We start from the raw sequence: 20,616 nt of genomic DNA, 5'->3' as shown, positions 1-20,616 counted from the left end.
GTAACTTTTTTTTAGCTTTTTATTTGAAAAACTTCAAACAGGTATCTATCAATATATAGACCAATATAATGAAAACCACACACCCATCATCTAGCTTCGATATTATCTATCCATTTACAGTTAATTTTATCTCCTCTAGATCTCCATGCGTTTCCAAATTAGATGAAAGGAAATGCCAGACTATTTAATATTTCACTCATAAGTATTTCAGTATAAACTCAAAAAGATTCTTTAAAAACAAAAGAAAAATAAGTGATACATACAAATACCATTATATCTCAATATCCTTAAATCTTCAAAAAATTCCTATCAAATATCTGCAAAGTAATCAAATTTACAACCGTCCCATGAATGTTATAAAAGATATTAGTTTGGATTTTTGCTTTTTGTCTTTTGTGCAATCTGTTTGCTTGAATCAGGATCCAAATAAGATCTACAGATTGCGTTTGAGTGATACATCTGTAGTGGGCTCCTCCTGTATCTTTTCAATTTTTCCCTTGCCCTTATCTGCAGTAGAAACTAGACTTTTATCCTGTAGAGTTTCCACAACGGTTTGACATCCATCCCAGTGGTACAGTTAACATATTCCTCTGTCCTCTGTTTATATTAAAAGTTGGCAGTTTGATCTACAGAGACTTTACTTATGTTCAATTTTTTGGTAAAATATGTCACAGGTACTGTTATGTCCTCAAGAAATAGATTGCTATTTACTTCTTTTAAATGTACATATAAATTGCTAGGTAACCTTGTGGTAATCCGGCTTTGGATAAGAACCGCTACATAGTTTATTCTGCTTGAGCATCATACAAATCAAATACATAGTGCGCTACTCAAAGTACATTTTCTTTTTTCTTTTCTTTAAGAAAGAGAGAGTGCGAGCAGGGGAGGGACAGAGAGAGAGAAGAGAATCTTAAGCAGGTTCTGTGCTGTCGGCACATAGCCTGATGTGGGGCTCGAACTCACAAAACTGTGAGATCATGACCTGAGCCAAAATCGAGTCAGACACTCAACTGACTGAGCAACCCAAGTATCCCTCAAAGTACCACCAATTTTCATTGCCTTGGAAGGGGTCAGGAATAGACAGAAGCCAAGAGCTGCAACCAGAGGAAAATAATGAGCTTTTATGTTTTATTTTGCATTTTGAAATAAAGCCTACCCATACCATACAAACTCCTTGAGAACAAAATAGTTGTTTTTATTTTGACTAATAATACTTATTAAGATTATAAATTAAATATTAATAATAATTATTAATTACAAACCTTCACTTGAATTCAGAAATACTGGAATTCAAACTGCATGATGATCAATTCAAGAACTATTTCTTGAAGACTACTTAGGTAATAAAGCAGCATTAATATCTAAATTCTAGCACTTTTTTAAAACAAATTTTTTTTTTTAATGTTTATTTATTTTTTAGAGAGACAGAGACAGGATGCGAGTCAATTAGGGGCAGAGAGAGAGAAAGACACAGAAGCTGAAGCAGGCTCCAGGCTCCGAGCTGTCAGTACAGAGCCCGACGCGGGGCTCAAACCCACGAGCCGTGAGATCATGACCCGAGCCGAAGTCGGACACTCAACTGACTGACCCACCCAGGTGCCCCTGAATTCTAGCACTTTTTAAAATTCAAATTTCAGAAACTTTTTTAGTTTAAAAATGTTTAATTATAGTACCCCTAATTATCAAACTTATAAAAAAAATATGAACATGTAAAACTAAAGAGAATAAGTAGCCAAAGATTTGGGACTCGAAACTAGGTATGGAATCCTAAGCCTATTCTCATCAATAGCAAACTGTAACACATTCTTCTGTACCCTTCCAGATGAGGGCAAGAGTACAGTAAATCACAATATATGAAGTTAAGTACCACATACCCACTTAAAAGTTTAAAGGATAATTTTATGCCAGACAAGTATTAAAATAAGACTTGCAAATGACTAAGAGGTATAGTTCAGAAATAGAAGTTATGCACGACTATGAATGTCTAATTAGCCATGAATTAGCTTTAATATAAAAAATACTTGGCCGGCGCGCCTGGGTGGCTCAGTTGGTTAAGCGCCTGACTTTGGCTCGGGTCATGACCTCGCAGTCTGTGAGTTCGGGCCCCACGTCAGGCTCTGTGCTGACAGCTCACAGCCTGGAGCCTCCTTCGGATTCTGTGTCTCCTTCTCTTTCTGACCCCACCCTTCCATGCTTTGTCTCTGTCTCTATCTCTCTCTCTCTCAAAAATGAATAAACATTAAAAAAAAATTTTGAAAAAAAATACTTGGCCAAAGAAAGACCCCCTAATACAAAAAAAAGAAAAAAAAATGCTTTCTGCAGTCTCCTTTTGAACAGTAGGACACTAGTGAACAAAACGTTCTAGATTCACATAATTGATAAGATACTAGAATCTGTTGACACTCCACAACTAGAAAACACTGATATGGATAATAAACCTTAATAAAATCTTTCCAGATCTACCATAAAAACAAGTGACAGTTCTTTGGGCTTCAAATTACAACAAAAACATAGTTCTCGTCCTGTTAAACCACTATAGTATGAGAATTACATGAATGTCAACAGCAGAACAGGATATGCTATAGTCGGTCATAGACTATTAAAGCCAGACTTCCACATCCATTCTTAGCTGATCCAAATATCTCCTTTCTAATGTATTTTCTTTTAAAATAATACTAGTTTTTAATTTGTGAAAAATTATTTTGTGAAACCAAGGAAGAAAACGTAAAAAAAAGAAATCGTAAATTTTAATTTAAAAAATTATTGTGATACTGCCATTTCAAAATTTTATTTTTTTTTAATGTTTTATTTTTTATCTTTGAGAGAGAGACAAAGTATGAGTGGGGAGGGGCAGAGAGGGAGACAGAATCCGAAGCAGGCTCCAGGCTCTGAGCTGTCAGCACAGAGCCCAACGCGGGGCTTGAACTCACAAACTGTGAGATCGTGACCTGAGCCAAAGTCGGACGCTCAACTGACGGAGCCACCCAGGCGCCCCTCAAAATTTTACACTCTTAAGGGAAAAAAGAAACTAAAAGAGCATTGTCACTGGTTCCAAGAAAGGGAAACCATATTTCATAAAATTTCTTTTGGGAGACCAGGACAAAAAAAGTCTGTATTTTACCACATTCCAAAGCTTCATTTAATACAACTCCAGATATCTTCCTATGCTCATGGTTATATGTCAAAGATAACATACCACTCAAGTTTATACGTTCTTTCTCATAAGAGAGTTACCTACAATCAATTTACCTGTCACATCAGGTAGCTGAGATATTCCTCTCAGTGCCAATGCCCAGGCAAGTCGAACCGTGGCTTGCAGCCCAGGCAGTTTCCAAAGCTGTGAGTCTTGAAGGCGGGAGTGAATTGTTGCAATGTATTGTCTTTCTGTCAATAGTGGAAGCTGATGAATCATATCTGAAAACACAAAAATAGACCACTATACCAACAAGTAGAGAAATCCTCACTTTTGATACATAGGAATGATGGCTAAAGATCAGGAAATCAGAGTTCAATGAATTATCAAAGAATTATGACTAACCAAAAAATAGTGTTTGTGTTCGACAAACCAAAAAACACACTACCGTAAAAATTCTATACAAACTAATACTGAAAGAGGCAATTGACAATAATTCTAAATTTTAATTTTTTTCAATGGTTTTTTATAAGTATACTATAAAAATTTTTTAAAACAGTTAAAAAGCCAGTTTTTCTGCATATAAATTCTAAAATCAATGCAATTTAAAGATCAAAAAAGATAGAATTTGGGGTGCCTGGCTGGCTCGATCAGTAATGCAGGCAACTCTTGATCTCGGGGTTATGAATTCGAGGCCCCTGTTGGGTGCAGAGATAACTTAAAAGTAAAATCTTTAAAAAAAAAAAAAAAAAAAAAAAGATAGAACTTTACTACATAAATGCCTACATTAAAATATCAAGCAAAAACAGACCAAAACAAGAATTCAAATTGCAAACAAGCATCGACTGTGATTATAACAAATGAAATTGCTAAATAATAATTAAATGATTTTCTATTTACAGTTCAGTCATACTCTGGTATTTCAAACAAGCATAGGATTCTGAATAAATGTAAAATGGGAGGTTGTGAAATCGAGCCTCAAGTCAGGCTGCACGGGGGTGTGGAGCCTGCTTAAGATTCTCTCTCTCCCTCTTTCTCTGCCCCTCCTCTGCTCTCTCTCTCTCCAAGAAGTCTGGGTGGTTCAGTTGGTTGAGCGTCCGACTTTGGCCCAGGTCATGATCTCACAGTTCGTGAGTTCGAGCCCCACATCGGACTGGCTGCTGTCAGCATGGAGCCCGCTTTGGATCCTCTGTTCCCCTCTCTCTCTGCTCTTTCCCCACTTGTAAACTCTCTCTCAAAAACAATAAAAATTTTTTAAAAATCTAAAATGGGAAACACCACTGACACCTAAGACTTTATTTTACTAATTTTCTTGTCCTTCCTTTTGATGTCAGCAGTTCCCAATCTTTAATATTTATTTTTTTTTTAACGTTTATTTATTTTTCAGAGAGAGAGACAGAGTGCAAGCAGGGGAGGTGCAGAGAGAGAGGGAGACACAGAATCTGAACCAAGGCTCCAGGCTCTTGAGCTGTCAGCACAGAGCCCAACGTGGGGCTCGAACTCACGGACCCCAAGATCATGACCTGAGCTGCAGGCGGATGCTCAACCAACTGAGCCACCCAGGCGTACCATACTTCTTTTATTTCTTAATGTTTATTTTTGAGAAAGAGAGTGCACGCACAGTGGGAGAGAGGCGGACAGAGGGTCTGAAGCGGGTTCTGTGCTGATAGCAGCTTCAGCGCAGCAAGCTTGATGTGGGGCTCAGACTCTCAGACTGCAAGATCATGACCTGAGCTGAAGTCAGATGCTCAACCGACTGAACCACCCAGGTGCCCTAGTGGTTCCCAATCTTTAACCAAGAACACATTCTTTAATTTCCTGTAGTTTGAAAGTTTCTGTCTATTATTATACATGCACTAATAATTCACTTCTCCCATTTATTAATCAAACATATACAGAACGACCAACAAGAAATCACAATTAAAATGAGTTAATCATTAGCATCCTAAATTCATAAAATTACAACCTAATACAAAAACCTTATATCCTAGCCTATGAAACTTTCCAGGCATTTCATTTCGCTGCTGCAAGTACCACTTACAAGGTTCCATGAACACAGCTTGGCCCCACTTAATTCTGTGCTTCATTTCATTCAATACAGGAAATCTGACCAATGCCTTAAGTGGCAGCATTCCTATACGAGCACAGGCACCACTTTTTTGTGGCGCACAAAGCACCGTGTGACAATCTGATTGGAGGAAAGGAGTACTTATGCCTTCCATAAGCCTTCCCTAATGTCTAAGGATGGCCACCAAAGATGAGTGGAAAAGGTCTATTCTCCCTACATACCTACTTATTGAAAGATGCCAACAATACGGTCAAAAGTGGACAGGGGATAATTGTTAGAATAACTATAAACACCTGTGATGCTAAGGGCAATAATCTTCCTCTGCAGGAATCATTTTTGAGATCCTCTTTTCTAAGCAGTAATTATGAATAAGGTCACCAAGTAAAAATTTTATATACTTCAGAGACAACATAAATCAAAGATGATATATTACTAAAAATGATAGTTACCCTCCCCTAGAACATTTTCATGAAAGGTCTGAAATGTGAATAAAATGTAAAGAAACAAGCAATTACATAAATGACGCATGGAGAACTCATGAACATGTATTGCGTAATCTTTATCACTTTCCTATTCCAAAACTGAAAAGGACAATAAAGACATCTAACAGAGCGCAGAATTTTTTAAACGTCATCTTTTATGTAAATACTCAAATATGGATGAACTGCACACACGGGAATAAATACAGGAATAAAATGTACAATTTCTTACGTTAGTTAAAATACTGCCCTTCTTAAATGTTATCTCCATAATTTAATCTCATTTTTAAAAAAGTAAATGTATTAATAGGTATAAAATCCAATACCATCTCGCTCCTCTGTGCTTTGTTCTATAAAACTGATATCAAAGCAGTACAGAAGCGCCATAAGAAGAGCCAGATTCACTGCATCCAATGAACCATTAGCCTCAACTGTCACTTTTTCCAAATGTCCAATAAGAAGCAGAGTGTCATCTTTGCCTAAAGGTGACTGACAAGCCCAGGCAAAAAGGCTTTCTGCCAGAGACTGCCTGCACTCTTTGATAAGATCAGAAACCTAGAAAGAAAAATGTATGATTGTTAGTACACATAAATCACAGTGAAACCACCCGGTCTTCTTCCAAAAATGTAAACTACCTTTTCCAAAGCTAAGCAACTAAATAAATCTATCTGAATCCACAAGTGACCCTAACCTGTCACCTCTGGAATTCTAAACATATCCTACTGTTAATTCCTCATTTTAAGTTCCAAGCTCTGTTATGGGATGACCAATTTCTTGAAGAGTTCATTCCAGGAAAAGAGCTACAACAGCATATAAGTGACTAGAAAGAAGTGAAAACAGCTACAAGCCAATTTTGGACACAGATGCCTACACATTTTAACGTACGTTAGCAATTTTCTGTGCCCACGTTCTAATTGTTCTAATTGTCATGACTTTTCTGCCGGAGACCTGACATAGACAACCCATGAACAGATGTCAGTGAACCCTTGCCTCTTTTCGATGTTTTTCACTGCCCAAACCTCTCTCCCGCTGTAGCTTCTCAAACTCATTGTTCACATCAATCTGTGACACCAGAGTAAGCACTTTATAAGTCAATCCTTGCTCCATCAGTTCATCTGTAAAGCGTGTTGTCATGGAAACCAGCTCTGGACTGTAACGAAAAGAAATCAATAGAGAAAGTTACAATGAACAGTAATGCATACACTTCTTCACCTTACAGATATAGCAAATGCTGTTGACAATAATGTTACATTACTGGACAAAACAGGATGAATTATAACCCAGCTCTTTTAGTTCTTTCTAGATAACTAGGCATCAATAAACTTCTAAGCGTACTTCTTTTTTGTTAACAAATAGAGCAGCTTTAATCTGTTATTCTTTACAGAATAAGGAAGTATTTATTGCTTGGCTATGTTACATATCTTACTTAAATTATACATACTGGAAGGAGAAATTTACGTTATTTCTAATAATAAATTAATAAATCCAGATAATTTTTAATAAAGCCTTGAGGGGCGCCTGGGTGGCGCAGTCGGTTAAGCGTCCAACTTCAGCCAGGTCACAATCTCGCGGCCCGTGAGTTCGAGCCCTGCGTCAGGCTCTGGGCTGATGGCTCAGAGCCTGGAGCCAGTTTCCGATTCTGTGTCTCCCTCTCTCTCTGCCCCTCCCCCGTTCATGCTCTGTCTCTCTCTGTCCCGAAAATAAATAAACATTGGAAAAAAAAATAAAAAAATAAAGCCTTGAAATCCTAAGAAGCAAACAGACCTGAGTTCAAGGGTCCACGTCTTTCCTCGTCTAGACTGTATCAAGGCTTTCAGGGAATTTGCAATGCACCGCTTTCCATCCCAGTATAAAAGAACAGCTACTAGTCCTCTGGTGAGACCAGGAAAATGGGGCTGTTGGTGCTCTCCTAGAAAAGGGAGTTGAGAAACAATTTAGTAAATACACACATGTGTGTTTAGGATGAGACCAAAATGACTATGCCAAAGTTCAGTTCAAAGAAATCACAGGACCTCGGGGTTCAAGGGGCCCTAAGGGTCCTCTACTTCAAACACCCGTCTACTGTTTTCCTTCTTCCCTAACATCTACAAGAGGCCATCCAACTTGTGCCAGGACACTGGCAGTAATGGAATTCAACATTTCCCAAACGCTCAATCTCACCTTTATCTCTGATTTCCATGTGCTGGGGAACAATCTTTTGGTCTCACTACTGTCCACTGAATCCAATGTTGTTTAATGCCCATTTTACCCTCTTTCACATGAAATCTTTCCAATATTTGGACGTTTCTTCCCCTCAAGTTTTCTCTGAAAATTAACTTTTCCTGTTTCCAGTTCCCTCACCGTTTTAACTGCTCTCTTTTGAGTAATTTCCACTTTATCTTTTTTAGTTTCAGTTTCATTTCCTAAGATTGTCTTTTCCCCGTAGCACAATCAGTCCACTCTCTCGTCCCCAAATTCATTTCACTGCTTCACACTTCTGTGCAGGCCATTTCTTGTGCCTGGATGCCCTTCGTCCTCCTGAATGCACACCTATTCTACTCGACATGTGCCTACTCATATTTCAACACCTACCTTAGGCCACATGATCTTTATGAAGACTTCTCTGTACCCACTGAGGTCAATTCAATTTAATCTCTTTGCCTCTGGACCATCACTAAATCTTGCATAAACCGGCATTAATGCACCTAATTGTGTCATAATTATTTGTCCCCGTGTCTTTTCCAGTTACTAGACTATGAGCTCCTTCACACTAGTTGTTTTATTCATGCTTCTCTTCCTGAAGCCTTAACACAGTGCCTGGCCCATGGTAAAAATAAAATAAATGTTAAATCAAAGTTCTGAGTTAAACTAAAACTCAAGCATATCCAGTTAACATTTCCATCACAGAATGGAAAAACTACCTTCCTCATTCTCAATACCGTACTACTTTTAATGCAGCCTTAGGTCAAAAAGGATTTTGGAAGCCGCATGACATCTTTAATTTTTTTTATTTTTTTTTTCAACATTTATTTATTTTTAGGACAGAGAGAGACAGAGCATGAACGGGGGAGGGGCAGAGAGAGAAGGAGACACAGAATCGGAAACAGGCTCCAGGCTCTGAGCCATCAGCCCAGAGCCTGACGCGGGGCTCGAACTCACAGACCGCGAGATCGTGACCTGGCTGAAGTCGGACGCTTAACCGACTGCGCCACCCAGGCACCCCACATGACATCTTTAAACATATGAAACTTTTTCAATTAAAATGCCCACGAGAATGCAAGCTGGTGCAGCCACTCTGGAAAACAGTATGGAGTTTCCTCAAAAAACTAAAAATAGAACTACCCTGCAACCCAGCAATTGCACTACTAGGCATTTATCCACGGGATACAGGGGTGCTGTTTCGAAGGGACACATGCACCCCCATGTTTATAGCAGCACTATCAACAATAGCCAAAGTATGGAAAGAGCCCAAATGTCCATCGATGGATGAATGGATAAAGATGTGGTATATAGATATATGTATATATACAATGAAATATTACTCGGCAATCAAAAAGAATGAAATCTTGCCATTTGCAACTACGTGGATGGAACTGGGGGGGTATCATGCTAAGTGAAATTAGTCAGAGAAAGACAAACATCGTATGACTTCACTCATATAAGGACTTTAAGAGACAAAACAGATGAACACAAGGGAAGGGAAACAAAAATAATATAAAAAACAGGGAGGGGGACAAAACAGAAGAGACTCATAAATATGGAGAACAAACTGAGGCTTACAGGAGGGGTTGTGGGAGAAGGGATGGGCTAAATGGGTAAGGGGCACTAAGGAATCACTGTTGCACTATATGCTAACTGATTTGGATGTAAATTTTGAAAAATAAAAAAATTTTAAAAATGCCCATGAGGCTTCTTCACAAGGCTCCTCTGCTATAATGAAAATGAATTGCTTACTTTATGGAAATTTCAACTTTTTCTCTATATAGCAGCCAGAGAAATAATTTCAAATTTTTTCTGGGTTATGTAACTCTTCTGCTTAAAGCCCCTGTCAGCAACTTTCCATCGCAATCAATTAGAATAAAATGCAAATAATTTTCCTTGCCTGCAAGACTGAATGTGATCTAATTCCTGCTCTCTCCTTACCCTCTCTCACCCTCCCCGTCTTTGTGAGGCTCCTGCATCCTTCTATCCATGGTCTTTTTATTCTATAGTGTGCCTTTGGCCTCACCTCAAGCACTTGCTGCTTGGTCTGTCTGGGTCACCAACAACTCTAGTACCCTATCATCATGGAGGTCTCAGGTCATATGTCCCAGAGAAGCCTTCTCTAAATATCCTATTTAGAGTTGCCCTCTAGCAGTCCCCCATCTCTCTATAGCCCATTGCCTTGTTTTATTTTCTTCCTAGTAGTATTATTAAAATTCTTATTTTTAACCCATTCGCTTATCTGAACGCCCCCACCTCAAAAAGAAACTCCAAAAAAGCAGTGACCTTTCTTTCTTACTCATTCTATGACAATAAATTCTTTGTGCTATAAAATTTGTGAGATGAGCCAATGATTCTTTGCTAGTAAATTACCATGTAAAAGCCTATCTTAAAACAGTTAAATTACCTTTCACAACTTCAGTCACTAAAGCCTTCCCATTAGTCAAAGATAAACAAAAGGAGATGTTTTGAATATGGCTTTTCGAATAAACTGCATCCTTAGAAACTACTCTGGAACCTAAATGATACAACACTATAAATCCTGAGCAAATGACTTTATAGTTCTGTCCTCCCTTACCATAGGGTCAATTAAATGTCAACCTACCGGCGAGGAGAAGCTCAACAGCTGCCAATTCTCCAATATCAAAAAGGTCACTAAGGATAAAGGCTTCTTTAATGAGCTGTTCAGGAAGAAGTCGGGTCCCCTGTTGACCCTGGATGGCGACTCCCTCTGTACTGGCTTTCTGAACCTTTTCGTGTTGTTGGACATTTTTTGGCTACAATGGCAAAAATAAATAAAATCAGGTGATGAAATAGTATCCTGGAGACAAGGTCTTAATTATTACCTAGAGAAGTTAATTCATGATAAGGTAGATTGGTAATGTGACAAACAAAGTACTGTTTATCAGACAATCTACAATTAGACCTTTATGAGGTAACACTTCCTATTCGTTCCAGCACTTTACGCTATTACTACCTTCTCAATAATTGCCCCTGCTAACCTCTGAAATACAAAATTTTGAGAAAGCACAAATAGTATACTATTTTTCAAGTCTGTAAGGAACTTTTCCAGTTATACATTTAATAAATAAAAACATAAGGTCTTCAAGAGGGAAATAACAAATATATACAGGAATTGTTGAATCAATCAGTAGGGCTAGTGATAGTTTATTAGTATATTATGTAAAATGTAGTCTTATTCCCAAAAAAATTCTTACTTGGTTCAGATAGTTAACAAATAACATATAGTATAGAATTATTTGATGGATCACAGTCTTAGAAATTTACATCTGGAAGAAGGCCACATAGGACATTTAAATCCAACTCCTCTATTAACAGATGGAAAAGCTGATGCCCGGATAAGTCAGGTGACCTCCCTGTCCTACAACTCTAGTGGTAGAGCCAAGACTGGAACTCAGCTCAACTGGCTCCCAGGGTAGGGCTCTTTCTACTAAAGAGAGAAAAGAAAAAAAAAAAAAAAAAAAGCTAAAAAGCAAAAGGTCATTTCTGGTAAGACAAACGGTTCTTGTTAGTCTACAAAAGAAAATTATCAAACAGCAAGGAAAGGAATTTCCAAATAAGAATTCCCTACACTGAAGTATTCTCTTCTTGGTTGAAAGGGATTTCAAGATGCAGTGAGTAAACATACAGGAATTCATTAGTTCAGCTAACACAACTTACATAACATTATGAAGAGTTAAAATGTTGAAAGTGTACCTGGAAATAAACAAAATAATCAATCTTACTGAGCTTAGATATATTAACTATACGTCAGAAATTCCAAGGACACTCACAATTCTGGAATATACTACACTTTATAAATTGCATTCAAATATTACTAAGATATCTCCTGGCTAGAGACAGATACATATTAACTTCTATGGAGAACAAAAAGAAGATAATAACTGCTCCTAGGAAAAATTACAGTTTTAGAGAAAACTTGAATCAGTGGACTAGGACAAGTACAAAAGCATATCCAAGAAGCAAAAAAGAAAATTTCCTACTGGGTTTCTGAACAGTGAGATGAAGTCAGGTTTGTGTTTCTTCAAGATCATGTCAAGAAGGTGGACAGCTTCAGGTTGTCTTCTCCAAAGAGCATTTCCCACTGTTTGCCAAATGTCTTTGTACGGACCCCACAGACTAGCAGCTTCAAGAAAAAAATCGATAAAACCAGCATCAAATACGACACACATGTGGAAAATAACATAAGGTTACTGTCTACATATTTCAGTCACACTCATCATGGCTACTTTTAAACATGCAGTTATACATATAAACCAAACATTAATATACAAGCACACATATTAGATTTCTCAAAAACAATATAAGCATCATTCTGTCTAGCTTAATACAACATAAAGTAAATCCCAACTTGAAAGTGGAATATCTGCTATGGTTTTGCCACTTTATTAGCTGTACGACATGGAGCAAGGAAATAACCTCACTAGATGATATCTACATCATAGGGGCAAAGGGATTAAATGAGATAAACTAGGTAAAACACACATTACAGTGACTGGCATATCATAGGCATTCAATAAATATAAGTCCCTATCATCCAAATAAAAGCAGGAGTAGGGACTAAAGATCAGATTTTGTAAAACTTAGCAGCTCAAAAAAAAAAAAAAAGGCAGTTTATTTTGGCTAGGACACTAGCTATTAAAAAACAACACAGGGGCACCTGGGTGGCGCAGTCGGTTAAGCGTCCGACTTCAGCCAGGTCATGATCTTGCGGTCCGTGAGTTCCAGCCCCGCGTCAGGCTCTGGGCTGATGGCTCAGAGCCTGGAGCCTGTTTCCGATTCTGTGTCTCCCTCTCTCTCTGCCCCTCCCCCATTCATGCTCTGTCTCTCTCTGTCTCAAAAATAAATAAACGTTGAAAAAAAAAATAATAAATGTTAAAAAAAAAAAAAACAAACACAGAGGGGCGCCTGAGTGGCTCAGTCAGTTAAGTGTCCGACTTCAACTCAGGTCATGATCTCACAGTTTGTGAGTTCGAGCCCCGCGTCAGGCTCTGTGCTGACAGCTCAGAGCCTGGAGCCTGCTTTAGATTATGTATCTCACTCTCTCTCTGACCCTCCTCTGCTCACACTCTGTCTGTCTCTCTTTCTCTCTGAAAAATAAAATAAACATTAAAAAAAATTTTTTTTAAAAACATAAATATGGAACACTTTTGTAAATTTATATAAGTAATACTGAGCTTTTGCCATGTGCTACTGAGCATGGTTCTGAGCTCTTTCCACGGATTATTTTATTTCAGAACACTATGAGGTCAGCACTCTGTCTTCTTCCATTTTATAGATGTGGAAATTGAGGCAGAGGGGGGCAAGAAACTCACCCAGGGACACACTGGATACCTGGGTTATGAACCCTGGCAGTTTGTCATCAGAATGTGCCTTAACTACTAAACTATATTACTTCTATACCTAACATGTGGAAAATGAAAATGTCTGAAATAAATATAGGTATTTCTGACACATCTGGTAAGTGAAATTAAGATCACATCTAGACATACCTAGGCAAATTCATCTAAACTCAGCCAAATTCACTTATCTAAAAATGTCTTATGCAAAAATGTTTCAGCCCATAAATAAACAATAAAATATTATAGGGGACAGGAGAAACAATCTGATCTTTAAGAACTCAAAATCAGGGGCGCCTGGGTGGCTCAGTTGGTTGAGCATCCGACTTCGGCTCAGGTCATGATCTCGCAGTTCGTGAGTTCGAGCCTCGCGTCGGGCTCTGTGCTGACAGCTCGGAGCCTGGAGCCTGTTTCAGATTCTGTGTCTCCCTCTCTCTCTGCCCCTTCCCCACTCATGCTCTGTCTCTCTCTGTCTCTCAAAAATGAATAAAGTTAACAAAAAATTTTTTAAAAAAAACCTCAAAATCAAATTCTGGAGACAGAGCATACATAAGTGAAAAATCTCAATAACAATAGTACAAAAAAGGGGATATCATTGTTGACACAAAAAAATAAGAATTTCAAAAGATCAAAATGATGGTCAAGAATTTCTAAGGGATGGCTGCACTTGTGCAGCAATTTGGGGAAAATCTGGGTAACAAAGCACAGCCAAGAGAAAGCAGGAGCTAAGGCTCAAAGGCAGGTGCAAAAGTGTAAAAGAGAATTCAAAGAGCCATAGTGGAATTAAAGAGTAACGGCTTTCAAACTTTTGTGACTAGAACCCGCGGTAAGAAATATTCCATATTTCAACCCAGTAACTACATAAAACTGAAAAGTTGTATATAAAATACTAATATTCATTCAATCCATGCACTCTGATATTTTGTATCATGTTCTTTTATTCATGAAATTTATGAAATTCATGAAATATATTTCAGAACCACTGTTTGAATAACACTCCCTGAAGACCCAAGTTTCTGTTTGTAAACAATCAGATATGGTGTCCATATGTGTTTATAAAGGCTCTGAAAGGGAAACTAGTCAAAACCAATCAGTCACTCCAGAAACGTGGAACTAATCTATAGCCTGAACTGTAAACATGTTTAACTTCTCTCCTAGAAAGCACAAATCCAAACAAACCAGGGAAGTAAGACGGCATGATAATGCAACCTAATTAAATGTGTTAAATGTTCACTGTAGTATAAGCAATATTGTCATAAAAAGACAATGCATTGGGAAAATTCTTTTAAGGGGGAAAATGTGCATGGTGAAGAACAGACTAAACTGGTCAAACCACATCATTCATTCACTCAACTAGTATTTACTGAGGACTTCCTATGTACCAGGGACTACAGACCAAGCAAGATAGACAGTATGCCAGTCCTCATGGAACTCAGAGATTGACACGGAGGAAGACATTAAACACAGAATTCAAAATACAATGATCAATATAATAAAAGATGATAGAGAACTGCTTGGAGAACATATAAAAGGGAGAAACTAGCCTAACCTAATCTGAAGGGGAGGGCAGGAAGCCATAGGTCTTTGGTGTGGGGATGTGGGAGATGGGAATCAGCAGGTCTAGACCTCACATTAAGAGTAATCAGTCCACTCCCTGCTTTGCTTCCATTCTTGACAATCTTCTGATTAAAAAATATCATTTATTACGTAAATTTCTAGAGTAAAAGCTGTGCTGACCAACCAACATGAGTACCCATGCAGATACACTTCTCATTAAAGATCAATAAATTGAAATACTAGTTTACATATCTGTCTTTTCTGAGTCTGATTAGAGAAAATCAATGACTAGGATCCAATCAACTCTGGATACACTAACAAATAAGAGCTCAGGCCTGCCAAAACGAGAACCCAACCCCTAAATCCTGTAGACCACAGTGAGGTACTAGTTGGCTGATGACTAGCTGACTCCCCTAGAGGTCATTTTCTTAGCTCTCGATACCTGCAAAGGATAGAGTAGGTTCGAGCCTCAGATTCCAGGCCAAGATGGAATTTTTCCTATTAGTAAGCAGAAAAAGTTTCAAGTAGTACGTGACAACACAAAACTCATACTACAGGGCACTGGTGTGGTTGCTGGATTAAGTAGAACACCGAGTGTCAGGAACCAAGGATGAGTGGTGGGTAAGCCGCTAATAAGGTGATGCAACCTCAAGGAGGATGAGGGCAGTCAAACCAAAAGAAAAGGCCTGTTAGAAGAGCCAGAACCAGGGGCGCCTGGGTGGCTCGGTCGGTTAAGCGTCCGACTTCGGCTCAGGTCATGATCTCGCGGTCCGTGAGTTCGAGCCCCGCGTCGGGCTCTGTGCTGACAGCTCAGAGCCTGAAGCCTGTTTCAGATTCTGTGTCTCCCTCTCTCTGACCCTCCCCCATTCATGCTCTGTCTCTCTCTGTCTCAAAAATAAATAAACGTTAAAAAAAAAAATTTAAAAAAAAAAAAAAAAAAAAGAAGAGCCAGAACTGGTAACTGATGGGCACGGGGTACAAAAGAAAGGTATCAAGGGGTGCCTGGTTGGCTCAGTCAGTTGAGTATGTGACTCTTGATTTCAGGGTAGTGAGTCTGAGTCACCTGTTAGGTATAGAAATAGTTAAAAGTAAAATCTGTAAAAAAAAAAAAAAAAAAAAAAAGGTATCAAAAACGACTCCTAGGCCAACTTGAAATCTGCTTTACCACAGGTATTTAAAAATTCTGACCAGGGTGCCTGGGTGGCTCAGTGGGTTAAACATCCAACTCTTGATTTCAGTTCATTTCATGATCTCATGGTTTGTGAGTTTGGGCCCCATGTTGGGCTCCACACTGACAGCACAGAGCCTACTTGGGACTCTCTCTCTCACGCTCTCTGCCACTCCCTCCCTCTCTCTCAAAATAAATTAATTCATTAAAAAAAAATCGGGGCACCTGGGTGGCCCAGTCAGGTAAGCATCAGACTTCAGCTCAGGTCATGTTCTCATGGTTGTGGGTTCCGGCCCTGTGTCAGGCTGGCTGCTGACAGCTCAGAACCTGGAGCCTGCTTTGGATTCTGTGTCTCCCTTGCTCTCTGCCCCTCCCCCCCCCAAAATAAACATTAAAAAAATAATAAACAAATAAATAAAAATTCTAACAAAGAGCTGACAAAAGTACATCCTCTTTTCTAAAAGTTAACACTTAATATACAACAGAACCTCTGAAGAACCAATAAATTTCTTTGTATTAAGCATACTTAGCCATTATAAGCTGACTGAGTTCCAGAGAAAAATTGCCCCCCTTTTAGGAGACAAGGAGGAATCCATTAACTGGTCAAAAATCTACCAAAAGCCTCATGTCTACTGGCATCCTTAGTCTGTCATTAACATCAATCCACCACAGAAGGTAAGTGCAACAAAGAGTTTTCATTGGTTTGTCTTTCGTTGGCTAATTTTCATAAATATCTTTCTGTGATCACAAATGAAAAGAGGCTATAAATTCTTCCAAATTACTACTTATGTAGTAAGTAAATCATTTACATCAGCAAATCACATTTATTCACTCATTTATCACGTACCAGGTACTGGCGAGCTTACAGTGTAGGCACCAAACACAGCAATCATGTAGCCAGACATAAGGGTAATGTCGAACGCGGCCAAGTGCGATGAAGGAGAAGTACCCAGGGCAAGAGATCACAGAAATTGAGGAACCTGGCCTGGTCAAGGAGGTCAGGGAAGGCAAGGATTCCTTGAGTAAGTGATGATGAGGACAAAATCTGAAGATGAAGAATGGAGTTAACTGAAGGGTAGGAGGTAAAGACATGCATTCCAGAAGAGAGGACAGCACGGGTTCCCATGGTAAAAGGGTACACTGCACTCCCAAAGAAGTGAACAAGCCAAGCGCTAGAGTTCAGAAAACAAGGGTAGGTAAGGGAGGCAACCAGCACAGCAAGCAGAGGTCCCTAGCCCACGTTAAGGATGCTGGTCTACACCCTAAAAGATCAAACAAGATAAAGACTTTAAATGTCTGCTTAGTGCTTAGTGAAACAGAAAAGCAAGTTAACCTTACTGAGAGCTGTTTACGAGGACGGGAAGAGACTAGAGTGAGTAGAGGAAGAAGGGGTATGGAAATGGTACCAGTGAATAGTGACAAATATCTTGAAAGGTCTAACTGTGAAAAAGAGTAAGAGGACAGTAACTGGAACGAGGCATGAGATCAAGATCAAAAGGGGCTAGCCAATGACTGCCAGTGGCCAGAGGGGGTAAAGAAAAAAGATCAAAAGGGAAGGTAAATGGAAAGAGAAGGGTAACAGGGAGAAGGGCATAAAAGGTGGGATTTAACTTAGATACAGGGAAATGGGTAAAAAGGGTACAGATATATCTAGGTTTCTAGGCTTGGGGGTGAACAGAGAGTTCATGCCTATTGGCTTCTATTTTGTTTGTGACTAGGAGGCTGGGGGTCAGACGGAAGTTACAGATTTCAAGAGGATGGAAAAGGTCCGAACTAGTCACTGCTCTGAACAGGACGGGGGTGACCAGACTGCCACGGAAGGCCTGGTTGCTTACGATAAGCCTGTACGACCACTCAGCTGGGAGGATGCAGGTCACACTACCAGTAAATCATGCAGCTGCAACTCAAGCATAGGTCTTAGACTCTACAACCTCTATTTTTCCCTGTCTACGTCTGTGTGACGTGTGTGTGTGTGTGTGTGTGTGTGTGTGTGCGCGCGCGCGCGCGCGCGCGCGCGCATGTGGGGTAAAAACCACCTAACGCAGAATCTGCAATCTGAAACATCTTTAAGTGTGCAGCTCAGTAGTTAAGGGCATTCACACTGTTATACAACAGATGTACAGATCTTTTTTATCTTGCACAACTGAAACTCTACCCGTTTAACAAGTCTCCATTTCCCGCTTCCCTCAGGTAACTAACATTCTTTGTTTCTGTGAGATTTGACTACTTTAGATGCCAAATACAAAGGGAATCATGCAGTATTTATTTTTGTGACTGGCTTACTTCACTTAACAGAACGTCCTCAAGGGTTTATCCATGTTGTAGCATGTGACAGGATTTCCTTTTTAAGGGCAAGTAATATCCCATTCCAGGTATATACTACATTTTGTTTATCCCACTCATACATCTATGGCTGTTTATATACACATATATGCATATACATACATACATATATATATTATATATATATATATATAATTTATTCTGACTGCTGGCTGTGAAAAATGTTTCTTTTCTATGGTGTCAATTACACACTCCTGTCACAAGTCCTTATTATACAATGTATACTTCTGCATTAGTGGGTAACTCCTTTTCTTCCTTTCTTCAATAATTTACGTTTACTGATAGTAACTTGGGACATGTACTAAAGAAGGGATATAACCACACATACAACATGCAAGCCCTGCTTTTATGATTACATCTGGGTAGGAGACTGGGACAGCAATATTAAGAACAGAACTTCATTACCAGCATCCATATACATATAAACTTGATGTAATAAAACGAATTAGGTTGCACTTGTAGTTTAAGTACCTAAGACTGGCTTACCATCATTTGTTGTACAACCTTGGGGAAATTACTTAAACACCCTAAGCCTTTATTTCCCAATCTGTATTTAATAGCAGCTACCCCACAGGTGTACAAAAGGGATTAAATGAGACAATGCAAATAGGATACATAGTACAGTGACTGGGACATACCAGGTGCTCAACAAACACAATCCTTCGTCATTATAAAATAATTTATGACCGTGTTTCTGAAATGGTTTGATTTGAAAAACTCAAATTTAGACAACTTTACAAGGATATCAGTCCTGTGGAAAGTAGAACGAGCACCCCCACACATACACCAAAAAAAAAAAAAAAAAAAAAAAGACTGCACAGACAGGAAAAGAAAAAGGGCCCAGTAAATACCACTCAAGTGAGACTCTCTACTAGCACTTACCACACAGAAACGCTCTTAATTAAACCGAAGAAGCTAACTGCACCTCATTCTGGGCAGGAAATTCTCCGTTTTCAGAACCTCTCTACCCTGGGCAGGATTTTGGGCATCCTTGTCCCGCCCATTAGGCGCCAGGAATTGTGACAATCAAAATGCACCCAACTCTTTCAAAAGACTCTGGAGGCGGTACCGCCCAAAGTTGAGAATCACCAAAAGAGAACCCACCCCAAATCTTCCGGAGCGCCTTTTACTACCTTCTGGATTCTATCCCGCCCAGAAGATCTGCTCCAAAGGCAGAGGGGTATACGGGGGCGCGCGCCACATGCGCAGAGCTGGGAGTCACCTGCTGAGTCCGTGGCAGCCCCGCCCCAGCCACCTTCCAGATTGCAGACTTCATAACCCAAGATCCTCCCTTCCTACAGGACCGCTCAACATCCCTGAGGGGCTGCGCTGCCTTCTGAGGTGCTAGCTTTCACCCTGCGCTCCTGACTGATCATTATCTCGGGTCCTCCGGCCTCACTGCCGGAGACTTGCGTATCTCGGCGAAATCCGGGCCACCGACACAAAATGGAGTGGGGAGTTGAAGGAACAAGGCTCAGCCCCGGGCCGCAAGAGACTAAACGCCGGGTTCCAGTGGACCAAGCTTCCTTGCCTCCACCCTAAAACCCCAACTCGAGGACTGGAGCCGCAGCGCCGACGCGCGCCATTCAAACTGAAGAGGGGTGGGACTCTAGGCCCAGAGCGAGGGAAGAGCAGACACCATCCCAAAGTGGAGGCCTGGACTGCGAGGAACCTCACAGTCCGGATCTCTCCCTGAAGAACCGGACGTTGCCCTGCCCCACAGTTTCCCTTCTGCCCCGGTTGCCCTTACCCGAATTTACCGCCAACAGCGTCGCCATCTTGGAGGCCACTAACGGAGCCCTCCTGCCGCACGGAAGCCCCAGAAAAGGGTGAGGCTGCCCAAAGCTATGCCTGAACAGAGAGGTACCACGCTGTCTCGGAATGTCACGCTCGACACACTCCGGCGGACGAAGACTTAAAAGTCTGCCCTAGGTCACATATGTCAATTTTCGCCGCGATATTCTCATTCAAATTAGGCGAGGGCAACCCTTTCCGAGACGCGAAGTCCTCGATATGACGTTAGTCGTGCAGTGCACTCTGGGACTTGTAGTTTCTTTTTAATGATAAATGAAGTTTAAGCGCAACAGAAGGCTAATTATTGAAATTACGGCTCTTTATGGTCTTAAAAAAGCCGTAAACTCAAGTCATTATCTCTATGTCAAATGAAATATTCCTTGCATCTCTCTCTTACTTTGAGGAGTGTAGTGGGGTGCAAGGTATCTAAATGTCAAAAAGCCATTTATTTGATCAGTTACAAACTAGGTTTTCATTACATTTCAATATGTCAAGCAGACTGCGTCAACGTAGTTGCATAGACTGAAACAAAT

The 20,616-nt window shown here is 39.8% G+C and overlaps 1 protein-coding gene across 3 annotated transcripts in view; it reads right to left on the bottom strand.

Moving 5' to 3' along the window:
• The window catches only part of NUP205 (nucleoporin 205), an 86,211-nt gene extending 66,023 nt beyond the window's left edge, over positions 1 to 20,188 (bottom strand). The window contains exons 1-7 of one of the 3 annotated variants that reach the window (XR_007150132.1): positions 20,040 to 20,188; positions 11,866 to 12,008; positions 10,467 to 10,638; positions 7,445 to 7,589; positions 6,671 to 6,830; positions 6,007 to 6,235; positions 3,250 to 3,414 (exon numbers count right to left, since the gene is read on the bottom strand). Coding sequence is in view for 2 of the 3 variants with exons in the window: in XM_047848694.1 (XP_047704650.1) it covers positions 3,250 to 3,414; positions 6,007 to 6,235; positions 6,671 to 6,830; positions 7,445 to 7,589; positions 10,467 to 10,638; positions 11,866 to 12,008; positions 20,040 to 20,067 (1,042 nt within the window). In the remaining variant the exon portion in view is untranslated. Of the gene's footprint in view, positions 1 to 3,249; positions 3,415 to 6,006; positions 6,236 to 6,670; positions 6,831 to 7,444; positions 7,590 to 10,466; positions 10,639 to 11,865; positions 12,009 to 19,171; positions 19,298 to 20,039 lie in introns of those variants that run through there. The other 2 variants (XM_047848694.1, XM_047848696.1) reach the window with 2 other exon arrangements.
• Between the last annotated feature and the right edge of the window lie 428 nt (positions 20,189 to 20,616).

Source organism: Prionailurus viverrinus, chromosome A2, assembly GCF_022837055.1.
Source record: "Prionailurus viverrinus isolate Anna chromosome A2, UM_Priviv_1.0, whole genome shotgun sequence".
NCBI lineage: Eukaryota > Metazoa > Chordata > Mammalia > Carnivora > Felidae > Prionailurus > Prionailurus viverrinus.
The sequence above is the reverse complement of the archived record's forward strand: the minus strand, read 5'-3'. Positions and strand labels throughout refer to the sequence as shown.